Source organism: Aquarana catesbeiana, linkage group LG06 (assembly GCF_042186555.1).
Source record: "Aquarana catesbeiana isolate 2022-GZ linkage group LG06, ASM4218655v1, whole genome shotgun sequence".
Lineage (NCBI taxonomy): Eukaryota > Metazoa > Chordata > Amphibia > Anura > Ranidae > Aquarana > Aquarana catesbeiana.
The window spans coordinates 151,570,929-151,584,526 of record NC_133329.1 but is presented as its reverse complement, the minus strand read 5'-3'; the positions used below and the strand labels follow the sequence as shown (position 1 = coordinate 151,584,526).

General features: G+C 41.3%; 1 protein-coding gene across 2 annotated transcripts in view; it reads right to left on the bottom strand.

The window, feature by feature from the left end:
* DNAH3 (dynein axonemal heavy chain 3) overlaps positions 1 to 13,598 on the bottom strand; it is an 827,768-nt gene that overhangs the window by 420,829 nt on the left and 393,341 nt on the right. For both annotated transcript variants that reach the window (XM_073591059.1, XM_073591058.1), the window contains exon 22: positions 11,572 to 11,751. In XM_073591059.1, coding sequence (XP_073447160.1) covers positions 11,572 to 11,751 — 180 coding nt within the window. The remainder of the gene's footprint in view (positions 1 to 11,571; positions 11,752 to 13,598) is intronic.

Below are 13,598 nucleotides of genomic sequence, written 5' to 3'. Positions count from 1 at the left end.
CATTTCTAATTTTTTAATAGATCATGCATCGGACACTACCTCGCTACCCATACATGGGAGGCACTTAAAGCTGTCCTGCGAGGAATCTTTATTCAGATTGGGACCCGTTTGAAAAAGGTTCGCTCAGCCGCAATAACCTCAGCAATGCAAAAGCTTCGAGACCTTGAGACCCAACATAAACGAGCTCCAACGGTGGGGACTCTTACAGAGGTCTCAACAGCTCGATCCCAACTAAAGGACTTATATGAGGCTTCGGCGCGTACCTATGCGGACAGACTTGCCTTACATCAGTACCGATTTTCAGGATAAATGCGGTAGACCGTTAGCTCGCACCCTTCATCCAAACACGTCTTCCACATTTATACCCCAGATTCGGGCCTCCTCTGGAGAAATGCTCAGTGAACCCTCCAAGATATCACAAACATTCCGAGATTTCTACCAAACACTATACAATCTTTCGCCCGGCGTCTCTTCTAGCCCCACCCTTACACCTGACACCGATAGACAGTCTTATATTGAGGAGACGGAGCTCCCTACACTAGACGGCGATACTGTAGAAGAACTAGAACAGGCAATTACAGCGGATGAGGTCTTGGGGGCGATAGCGGCCACCCCGTCCGGTAAAAGCCCCGGGCCCGACGGCTTCACCCCTAAATTTTACAAGACATTTGCTCCCCTATTGACCCCTTTCTTGACTTCGGAAGGCTTGGCGTTCCCTCCACAAACACTTGAAGCCCACATTACCATTATCCCAAAACCAGATAAGGACCCTACTTCGTGCGCTAATTATAGGCCCATATCGTTAATTGGAGTAGACTTGAAAATATATGCAAAAATTTTAGCCACTAGATTGAAGCCGCTTCTCCCCCGCCTCATACACCTGGACCAGGTGGGTTTTGTAAGCGGTCGCGAGGCAAGGGATAACACCCTGAAAACTCTGCTTCTTACCGACTATGCACGCACCCATGATGTCCCTCTATGTCTTTTGACGGTCGATGCGGAAAAGGCATTTGACCGTGTTGACTGGCAATTCCTCCAGATGTCTTTGAAACAGATAGGACTGGGCCCCAAAATGCTATCCCGAATTATGTCCCTTTACTCCTTTCCTTCTGCTAGAATACGGGTGAACGGCTCATTATCACCTTCATTTTCCATCCATAACGGGACACGACAAGGCTGTCCTTTATCTCCCCTTCTCTATGTCCTTGTCATGGAACACCTGGCAATTGCCTTGCGCAATAACCCTAACATCTCGGGTGTATCGATAGGCCCTATTCATTCCAAACTGGCTCTCTTTGCGGATGACCTACTAATGTTTGTAACCCAACCCCATATATCTTTAACACATATTATGCAGGAATTCATGAGGTTTGGGAAGCTGAGCAATTTCAAAGTGAATCATACTAAGTCAGAAATCCTGAACATTTCTCTATCCCAAGAAGCCCTCCGCCAAGTCTCCACTAAGTTTCCCTTTAAAACAGGATCCACTTCCATCCGTTACCTCGGAATCCAAATACCCACAGAAAGGTCCCAATTGTTCTCTCTGAACTATGCTCTCCTTCTGCTCAGAACCAAGACTGATCTATCAAAGTACACGAAAAAACGCCTATCGTGGCTAGGGAGAGTGAATGCTATAAAAATGGACGTCCTCACTCGGTTTCTTTATTTGTTCCAGACAATTCCTATTTCAATACCCTCCTGGTTCTTTAAGAAACTCCGCCAAATGTTCTCCTCTTTTATATGGGGGGGGGGGCTCGTCCTCGGATACGCTATGAGACGCTGTCGCTTCCCAAGATCCGTGGTGGACCTGGAGCTCCAGATGCCTCTATATACTATAGAGCAGCAGTACTAACACGTATAGTTAACTGGTTCCATCATTCCCCCACCAAACTATGGGTACAAATAGAGAGCCATCTCAATTCAATAGATCTCCGCGCACTACCGTGGACGCCTACTGAATTCCTTAAGGGGGGAATACCCCTGAGTGACCTCACCCGACAAACTATACAAATTTGGACCCGAATGAATTCCTCCAAGACCCTATCTCCTCTGAAAGGACCCATGACCCCACTGTTTGGAACTCCGGCTTTTCCACCGGCCCTACAAGGGGAGAGCTTTGGCCCTTGGTGCAAGAAGGACCACAGACGACTTGCCCAAATCCTGCGTTCAGATTCTTCTCTGATTCAGGACGTTCCCTCTGGCCCACCTCCCCATACTTCGATGTACTGGCTGCAGAGGCAACAGATGCTATCTTTTATTCGAACCTTCCCATCATTACCTGATGTACTTACTGACACAACAGACTTGGAGAACATGCTGCTCCAGATCGACCCTCCTACGCATGTGGTCTCCCAATTATACTCTCTCATACATATGGTCTATAATCCTGACCTCCCCCCATACACACATGCCTGGGGGGAAGATTTGGGTCACCCCATCTCACCTGTAGATTGGCAAAAGTGCTTCATTCTGACTCATAAAATATCCTTAGCCTCCAAATCGCAAGAAAAGGGATTCAAATTACTGACCCGTTGGTATAGATGCCCCTCGACATTACACTGCATAAACCCGGCGCTCCCAGATACCTGCTGGCGTTGTTTGTCATCAAAGGGAACCTTACTCCACATTTGGTGGGAGTGCCCCCCTGTGCGGAGGTTCTGGCAAAAGATCCTCGACTTGTACTGCAGACTCATGGCGACCTCGGTTGCATCCTCTCCTGAGGTAGCCTTGCTATCTATGCTCCCTGGCCCGCTTAAATCGGTCAAAAAAGACGTTCTGCGTCACTTTCTGGCGGCAGCTAGAACGGTTCTGCCCAGACATTGGAAGTCGACAAGCGTGCCTTCCCTGGGGGATTGGGCAATTGAAGTGGACCAAATTAATAGACTGGAACGGATGTTGTCGCAGGAAATGGGTAAGGAGGAACAATTTTCCAAGACCTGGACCTCGTGGACTATCTTCCGCTATTCTGCGGAATTTATTTCATGGGCTACAGAGGATTCCACCAATGCAACTGTGTGACCAGAGTGGAATCTCTTTCTCTTAATCTCTGTATTCTTTACTCCCTTGTCCCCTCTACTCTTACTCTTCCTTCTCCCTTTCTCCCCTTAAATGTTACAGCGTTACACGATCACCTAAATCATACTCTCTAACCTCATCAGGCCAATAATATGACACACATTGAGCTTCCCCAACAGAGAAAACACATTTAACACAGCAACAATAGCCCTAGCGTTTACAATAGGTGGACGCCGCTCGTTGAGTGGATAGTGGTGCTCACCTGCACTTTAATCAGCTTAGACGGTATAACTGCACAGGCTTAAATATCAAACTAAATCATTAAGAGCTCACAAATTGTTTAAAACATGAGATGATATGTTACCAGTATCGCATTGATGTCTATTTCTATTTTTTGTGTTTTTGTATGACATAAATGTATACTGTACATTTTTTTTCTTTTTCTCAATAAAAATAAGATTGAATTAAAACGAATCAGTGCCAAATCGCAAAAAGTGCTCTGGTCAGGAAGGTAAAATTTTCCAGGGCTGAAGTGGTTAAGCATCAGAAAATCACTGTTAATTTAAAATTGATGTTTTTTACCTTTTTTTTCATTGATACATGTCCCCCAGGGCAGTACCTGGACGCCCATACCCTTTGTATGCCCAATAACTTGCATCTAAGCCCTCAAAACTGGCACTTTTGATTTTTCCAGTTCGGGGATCATAGACTTCAATGGGGATCGTTATTCGGCTCCAAATTTTCCCGATGTTTAAGAGTTTTTCCACAAACCTAACAGGGGGTCATTCGGACCATCTCTAATATCCAGATATGTGTGGGTAATACGTGATTAAAATTAAATAAAATAAAATAAATAGAATCGAAATAAATTAACAAATACAATATTGTAAAATCTATAAATCACAGTGATAAAATATTCAATATTAAATGCTATAAGCAATAATCAGTGCCAATCGCCTGTGAAAAAAATATAACTAAATATATAAATATATAAATCAACATGCAACATGCAAAATGTGGAAAGTCCAGGTGCTAATTAGTATAATAATGAAGTGTCCAACAATTCAGTTCAAATCGATTCATAAAAAATATGTATAAAAATATAAAGTGCAAAAATTAGTGTCCAGAAGAGTAGGCATCCATCTGTGGATGAGATCAGGCTGGTTGAGCCTTCTCCTACTGCTTTTGAATAAGGCTGCATTTGATGGGACACAGGCTGAATGTAAGGAGGGACTCCGTTGGGGGCACCTGATGTAAGGACAGACTCCGCTGGGGACACCTGATGGCATCTGGTGGCAGGTGATGTGGCTAGTGACACGCTCAGGGCTCCAACTGATTCTGCATTATGCCATTGACGTTTATCTGAGCGAGGTGCAGATCATTACCAGCAGACTCTGTATGAGCCCAGGAGTGGCTCCAATGCGTGTTTAGACACTGTTTAACCACTGTGTCACACGCTCAGAGGTGAGCGCATGAGCAATTGGGGGTCACTGGAGGGCACTGAAGCATGCCGTTGTTTGCACACCATATAGGAAGAGCATGAGGAATGTCTACTCTTCTGGACACTAATTTTTGCACTTTATATTTTTATATATATTTTTTATGAATCGATTTGAACTGAATTGTTGGACACTTCATTATTATACTAATTAGCACCTGGACTTTCCACATTTTGCATGTTGCATGTTGATTTATATATTTAGTTATATTTTTTTCACAGGCGATTGGCACTGATTATTGCTTATAGCATTTAATATTGAATATTTTATCACTGTGATTTATAGATTTTTTTCACAGGCGATTGGCACTGATTATTGCTTATAGCATTTAATATTGAATATTTTATCACTGTGATTTATAGATTTTACAATATTGTATTTGTTAATGTATTTCAAATCTATTTATTTTATTTAATTTAATTTTTATCACGTATTAGCTTATTTTCCTAGCGCATACACAATAATTTATTTGATTTTGTCACATACATGATATGAAACGTGGTTAGTGTGTGCAGCTGATTTAGGTATTGGAATTCACTTTATAGGCATTTATCCATCTGTGGCTCACAAGATCTTTGTGCAATTATCAGATATGTGTGGGTGTCTGTTCTTTTCTCAAAAACACTTTAATAGATACTCTGTTCTTTAAAAAAAAAAAATAGGCATGGTGGAAGGGCAGATACAGTGGATATAAAAGTCTACACACCCCTGCTTAAAATGTCAGGTTTCTGTGATGTAAAAAAAATGGAGACAAAGATAAATCATTTCAGAACTTTTTACACCTTTAATGTGACCCATAAACTGTACAACTCAGTTGAACAACTAAAATAAAAGTGTGCACACCCTTAATCTAATACTTTGTTGAAGCACATTTTGATTTTATTACAGCACTCAGTCTTTTTGGGTACGAGTCTATCAGCATGGCACATCTTGACTTGGCAATATTTGCTCACTCTTCTTTGCAAAAACACTCCAAATCTGTCAGAATGCGAGGGCATCTCCTGTGCACAGCCCTCTTCAGATCACCCCACAGATTTTCAATCGGATTCAGGTCTGGGCTCTGGCTGGGCCACTCCAAAACTTTAATCTTCTTCTGGTAAAGCCATTACTTTGTTGATTTGGATGTACTGTATGCTTTGGTTCATTGTCATGCTGAAAGATGAAGTTCCTCTTGATGTTCAGCTTTCTAGCAGAAGCCTGAAGGGTTTGTGCCAATATTGACTGATATTTGGAACTGTTCATAATTCCCTCTACCTTGACTAAGGCCCCTGTTCCAACTGAAGAAAAACAGCCCCAAAGCATGATGCTGCCACCACCATGTTTCACGGTGGGTATTGTGTTCTTTTGGTGATGTGCAATGTTGTTTTTGCACCAAACATATTTTTTGGAATTATGGCCAACAAGTTCAACCCTGGTTTCATGAGACCATAACACATTTTTCCACATGCTTTTGGGAAACTTCAGATGTGTTTTTGGAAAATTTAGCCTGTCTTGGATGTTTTTCTTAAGAAAAGCCATCCATCTTGCCACTCTACCCCATAGCCTTGACATATGGAAATACGGGAGATTGTTGTCACATGTACCACACAGCCAGTACTTGCCAGATATTCCTGCAGCTCTTTAATGTTGTTGTAGGCCTATTGGCAGCCTCCCTGACAAGTTTGTCTTTTCATCAATTTTGAAGGGACGTCCAGTTCTTGGTAATGTCACTGTTATGCCATATTTTCTCCGCTTTTTGACGACTGTCTTCACTGTGTTCCATGGTATATCTAATGCCTTGGAAATTCTTTTGTACCCTTCTCCTGACTGATACCTTTTAACAATGAGATCCCTCTGACGCTTTGGAAGCTCTCTGCGGACCATGGCTTTTGCTGTAGGATGCGACTAAATGTCAGGAGAGATCTACTAGAATAGTTGAACTTTATTTGGAGTTAATCAGAGGCACATTAAATGATCCATGGTGTGTACTGACTCCTATTTCACATGAGTTTGAATGTGATTGCTTCATTCTGAGCACAGCTACATCCCCGGTTATAAGATAGTGTGCACACTTTTGCAATCACATTATTTTATTTTTTTTATTTTTACTCTCCCCCCTAAAGGATTTCAGTTTGTTTTTCAATTGAGTTGTACTGTTTATAGGTCACACTAAAGGTAGAAAAAGTTCTAAAATTATTTATCTTTGTCTCGTTTTTTTACATCACATAAAGCTGACATTTTAACAAGGGTGTGTAGACTTTTTATATCAATTGTATTAGCAGCTCCTAGCACAAGGTGAAAGTCAGCACCTTAACTCCTAAATGGCAGAATAAAGCCAACGTCAGAAGGGCACACACAAGTTTCTTCTGGCTAATAAAAGTAATAGCAGGCAAGTGGAAAATTACTAAAGTACTAAAAGACTTGAATTTAAAAAATAAATATAAAAAATAAAATACAAACATGTTATACTTACCTGTTCTGTGCAATGGTTTTTGCACAGAGCAGCCCCAATCCTCATCTTCCTGGGTCCAACGGCGATATGGGCTCCTCTCCCCTGAGAGGCCCCCCATAGCAAGCCACTAGTTATGAGGATGCTCATGTGTGCTCGCTCCCAAGCCTCACTTCTGTGTGTCCATAAGACAGAATTTAGCTTTGTGTAAATGTTGAATTTTTTTAAAATGTATTTAAGCAATCTCAATCTGTTTTCTTTTATTGCAAATTGCCCCAAAAACCCCAGATACCAGCACACTGTGACATGCAATTTGCAAAGAGTGAACATTTCCTATGTTTACCAACCCTTGCTTTTCTGCATTTCACTTTTGATTAGTAAAGCTGCCCATTTTAGTGACAGGTCAAAGTGATTTGCAAAAAGCAATCAGAAGAGCTGGTTTCTATTCGTATATTGAGCTCTCCAGAATTCAGGGTACTGTGTATGAATTGGGAACTGACGGGCAGCTGGAGATGCTTGCTAATAATTGTAAGTAGTAGTAGTTTAAGAATCCATAGGTACTATTTAATAGGAATGGGCCGAACAGACCCCTGTTCGGTTCGCACCAGAGCTTCCGAACACCCCAAAAGTTCGGATCCGAATAACAAACCCCATTAAAGTCAATGGGACCCGAACGTCAAAAATCAAAAGTACCCATTTTTAAGGCTTATGTGCAAGTAATTGGACATACAATGGTTATAGGGGTCCGGGTCCTGCTCTGGGGGGACATGTATACATAAAAAAAATGTCATTTTTACAGTGATTTTTTTATTTTTAAAGTGAAATCTAAAAATGAAAAATTCCTTCCAATATAGTGCCTGGGGGGTCCCCTTAGTCCACCTGTAAAATGGCAGATGTGTACCATGTCTAGAATCTGCTGCAGCAATAATTGCATTTATAAAGCCAAAAAAAAGAAAAAGACATTTTCCCTGCAAGCTGCCTTTATTTTGCTCAGCAACAGCTGGGGAGCCAGTGTGTATGATGAGGCCACAATGTAGCACTTTGGGAACAAGATTAGAGATTTTTTTTATATATTCTGGTGTCACTTTGACTTTGTATAGAAGTAATGGGTGCGTAAAAATTGGTCTTTGGGTGTCAGTGGTGCCTTCCCACCGTAACCCTATAGAGGTACTCTTGATGAAAGCAAGAATTGGCCTTGCTGTAAAAAATTGCAATGATATGCACCTGTCAAACAGGTGCAGAAAAATTACTCTTTGGGTATCGGGGGCACCCTCCCACCTTAATCCTATAGAGGTGCTCTTGATGAAGGCAAAAAAAATTGCAATGATATGCATATGGTTGGTGTTTTTGCCACGTTTGATGTGCCCAAGACACAGTTTGCAGATAGCAACAGTGCGATCTGCTGCAAATGTGCTGAAAAAGGCCAGACAGCTGAGCTTTGGGGAGTGGGCCGGGAGATAATAGCTGCAGAATGTAATGGAATGGGGCTGCTGCTCTCTACTCTTTCTTGATGTCGGCCTCATTGGGGTTGTACTGCCTCACCTTCAGTTTCCTCCTCTGCTCTATCTGGCACCCAAGTTGCATCAGTGACCTCATCATCATTACCTTCATCTCCTCCATCTTCATCATTACCATTGGAGACAACTTGGCAATACACTGTGGCTTGGGGAACAAGAATGCCAATTTGTCTACCAGTGTTCCTCCCTCTCTCTAGCCTCATGTTCCTGTTATCTCAACCTGATGCTGTGGTCAAATAATTTAGCTGACTCCTCAATGGCTGATGTTGGGGCTATGGCAGGAATAGATGTGGACAACGAGGCAGGTTTATCCACTCCGGCAACTGCAGGGGACTGCACACTTGTGTTTGCTTGCGTGACAGAGAATGAGGAGGATGAGGAAGGTTTAGTAAGCCAGTCCACCACCTCCTCTGCATGCTGTGGCTGGATAGCATGGGAAAACTCACTAAACAGAGGAAATGATGCCCTCCCTGAGGACTAACCACCACATCCACCTTTGCCTGTGGACACATTTGTTGCTGGCCCCCTTACAGTGCCATGGGAACGTCTGCCTCTCCTTGTTGTCCTCCCAGCCATTATTGGGAGGGAGGGGGCGGTGCTTATAAGCAAATATAAAGAAGAACTTGAAATCTGTACATAGATGCACTTTAATCAATGTAAAGAGGTGTTTGGTGCACTTTAATTTGAGTACTCACACTACACAGACACACTCAAGGGATACACTATAATATACTGCAATATAATGCGCCAAACGTACAGTGACACACAGAAGCATATGGCAGTAAACTGGCAGTTATGCACAAAACTATATGGCGTTAAACTGGCAGTAACGCAATCAAATAGATGGTGTTCAACCATCAATACACTGACGCTATCTAAACTGTCCCTACTCTAGCTATACACTAATGTAAAGATTACTGACATGGTCTCACTACAATACACTGAAACTATCTGAGCTGTCCCTACTCTACGCTAATGTATGTATGAATGACACAGTTTCACTACACTACAGTCATACTATCTGAGCTGTCCCTACTCTAGCAGCACACTATGCAAAGTTGAATGATGGTCCTCCTCACTACACTCACTATCCCTAGACACCCCACAACCTCACGTGTGAACAGCCCCCTAGGTAGTAGAACCCCCCCTTCCCCCACATTACAGACCTCTCACAACTCCCCACTCCACAGTACAGACCTCTCAGAACAGACACCCCTCATCGCTCCCCCATGTGAAGTAGAAACCGTCTTTCTCCCCTAGTACAGACACCTCAGTGCAGACAACCACCCCAATATAGACACCTCCCATTACCCTCCAGTACAGACCCCTCAGTAGTAGAAAAAAACCCCTCTTACCCCAGTACAGATCCAACAGTACAGACACCCCTGAACCGTCGCCCTCCCAAACTCACCAGACCATGCAGCATGAGATGAGAGTGAGAGAAAGGGTTGCTCTTGACTCTGGCAGAGTGAGCTCTCTCCCTCTGAGCTCCCCTGTCACTGAAGCAGCGGCTGCAGACTCGCTGGGGGTGCTGTGGCCACCTGACTTTTCTTTTTCTTGTGCTGCACAGCACTGTGGCGGAAGATTTAGTGGTGCAGTGCTGTGTAACACACACAAAAAAATGTCAGGCTGCCACAGCACCCTAAGAGAGTACGCACCCACTGTGAACTGCACCCCCTTATGACACCACTGACACATGGGAGTAAGAAAATATATAACTGAAATGGACTTTTACAATAAAATAAATGTATAGCAAAGTACTACAGCAGTATCTTCTAATATGAAACTCAAATTGATGATACTGCACTCTATTAAGTTTATTTATTTAATAGTGGCATTATATAATATCACATCTTTATTATTGTTTTCTTGGTGTTCATGTTTCAAAGAGGTTTTATTGCATATAATACCATAACAACCTAATCATCAACATAATTTATAGTAAGCATTAAAAGCACTTGGTTTTTATTCACATCAGTTACAACCTATTTAAAGATCGCTCCATTATGTAATTAAGCTCACCGAAGTCATATAATCTAGTAAGAACAGAGGTGACTTTATCAAAACCCATTCTGCCATTTATCACAGACTATGACAAGAAGTTCATGACTTCCAGTCATAGTCAGTACTATATTACATTTTTAGTGGGCAAAATACTAACCCACACTTGAAGGGGTACGCTAGAAATAAAAAATGTCTTGCTGTAAAGCCATTTAATAGAGCAACTTCTACTTTTCTGCCTTTAGACACTGGCCCACTAGACTTATTTAAAAAAATCAAATGTGTTTGTTTCTCAGAAGAAATGTTTTTTTGAAAGAAGAACATAAAACACAGTTCTACATATACACAAATTATATTGTGTGTGCCCTAAACTTTGTTGGAATAAAGGATAGGAACATTGGGGTTAAGCTTGTATTGCCTACTGCAGTGAAACAGAAGGTTCCTTTAATTTTCTTTTAGACCTGAGAAATGATAGCTAGAATGTGATTGGATACTCTCAAAATTTTCTCTAGCACTAGTTCAGTGCATTTGTTTTCTGGCATCACAATTTACAGGCATACTATTCAGTAGTGTACAATAATTTGTGATGCTGCCATAAAGTATAACCATCTTGTTTTTTCCTTTGATCATTGCAGACTAATTGTGCTTTGTGGAATTGTCTCCACAAGCACTTGTCTACACAAAGTTCACTTGAATAGACAGCACAAATTGCATTTATTCTGTTAGTAAAATTCTTCTGTTTTCATTGCAGAAGTTTTTTTTTTTTTCAACTGAATTAAGGTTACCTACGTTATCTTTAATTTAATTTCATTAGAACTTCAGAAAAACTCTCTCTATATTTGTAAAAATGAAAGACGATAATGGTTTGCGCTAATCCTCTGACTCAGTGGGTATTATGTTCTGGAGTCCTATAGTGGGGACAGTTTAACATTGCCATACCTATTTATTTGCTGTTTTTATGGAGTAATCTGGCATAGGCAAAGACAAACTATATTGTTTATAGGTTTATTTTCAGTTTCATACAATAAATTATACTATATTACTCTACTCTTTGCTTCATTGTTTAGCTTTACAAGATTGATCATTTAAAGCAACAGTTTATTTTACATACCGCTTCAGACATTAGGTCCTTCCAGGTACTGTCTACAATACCAAATTTCCGCCCTTCTTCTGGCATTTGAGCTATAATGTCTTCAGAGCTGAATATAGGTTCCAGGTAGAGCCAGGTCGCTTGACACTTTAACCAGGAATCCAATATATCTTGGATCAAAACAAGTGTCTGTTCCCATTCCTGCAAGAGAAAATTATTTTTCCACAGATTTTAGAAATACGGTCAAATACCTCAGCTATTGAGCTACTGCATTTCAGCCTTGGCTGGCCCACTGGAGACTGGGGCATCCCCTGGTTGGTCTTGAGTATATGGCCAACAAATTAAATAAAAATTACCTAGTGAAGGTCTGCCATTTGAATCTGTCATTCCTGTTAATGTTATTCCTGTCTTTCAGTGCCGATCGTTCCACCTCTAGAGCCCCCTTCCACGTCATTCTGTCAATTCTCACTGTGCACAGCAACTTTAGCAAGTGATTAACTTGACTGGCTGCAGCTGCTTGGCTGCAACCTAGCCTCAATATTTCGCTGTGTGATTGCACCCTTCGTTGCTAGGCAGTGACAAGTACCAATATGGGACTACCTGCAATCCAAATAAAAAACAGCTAGCTCAGGTGAGCCCTGGGAGCTTCTGGACACTGCATTGCAGAGTTGGCTGGCCGGGTGTCCAGGAAAGAAAATATGCAATATGGCAGAAGGCAGCCATCTTCTTTACTACAGTAAGTGAACAAAGAACAGTCTAAACTAAACTGACTAATTGACTAAATATCATTAAAAACTTTAAACCTGGGGCATAGTTAATGGTTTAATTTATTTTGTTGGTCAGTAACTTACTTCTCTTCTGGACTGGTAATGCTGGGATTTGGGTAGGTGGCCCTCTTGTTTAGGAAGTGAACCAGAATAGCCTAAAGAAATCTGAATATTTGACTGACTAAAAATCTAAAAACAAACTATATCCTGAGGCATAGCAGGAATGGTGTAATATTTCTGGGGCTTACATCTGGACTGGTAACTGGTAAATTTTAGATGCCATCTTCTTTAGTAAGTGAAAATCCTAAAGTAAAATTATAGTTGACCAACAATTGGAAAACGACTGTATATCCTGGGCCACAGTAAGAATTGTATCTATGTAACTCTGGACTAGGGATGAGCCGAACACCCCCCCGGTTCGGTTCGCAGCAGAAAATGCGAACAGGCAAAAAATTCAATCGAACACGCGAACACCGTTAAAGTCTATGGGACACGAACGTGAAAAATCAAAAGTGCTAATTTTAAGGGTTAATATGCAAGTTATTGTCATAAAAAGTGTTTGGGGACCTGGGTCCTGCTCCAGGGGACATGTATCAATGCAAAAAAAAGTTTTATAAATGGCCGTTTTTTCGGGAGCAGTGATTTTAATAATGCTTAAAGTGAAACAATAAAAGTGAAATATTCCTTTAAATTTCGTACCTGGGGGGTGTCTATAGTATGCCTGTAAAGTGGCGCATTTTTCCCGTGTTTAGAACAGTCCCTGCACAAAATGTCATTTCTAAAGAAAAAAAAGTCATTTAAAACTACTAGCGGCTATAATGAATTGTCTATGGGAGAAATCAAAAGTGCCAATTTTAAAGGCTTATATGCATGGTATTGTCATAAAAAGTGTTTGGGGGCCTAGGTCCTGCCCCAGAGGACATGTATCAATACAAAAAAAAGTTTTAAAAACGGACGTTTTTTCGGGAGCAGTGATTTTAATAATTCTTAAAGTGAAACAATAAAAGTGAAATATTCCTTTAAATTTCGTACCTGGGGGGTGTCTATAGTATGCCTGTAAACTGGTGTATTTTTCCCGTGTTTAGAACAGTCCCTGCACAAAATGACATTTCTAAAGGAAAAAAAGTCATTTAAAACTAGATGCGGCTATAATGAATTGCTGGGTCTCGGCAATACAGATAAAAATCTTTAAAAAAAAAACGGCATGGGGTCCCCCCAAAAATCCATACCAGGCCTTTTGGGTCTGGTATGGATATTAAGGGGAACCCCGAACCAAAATTT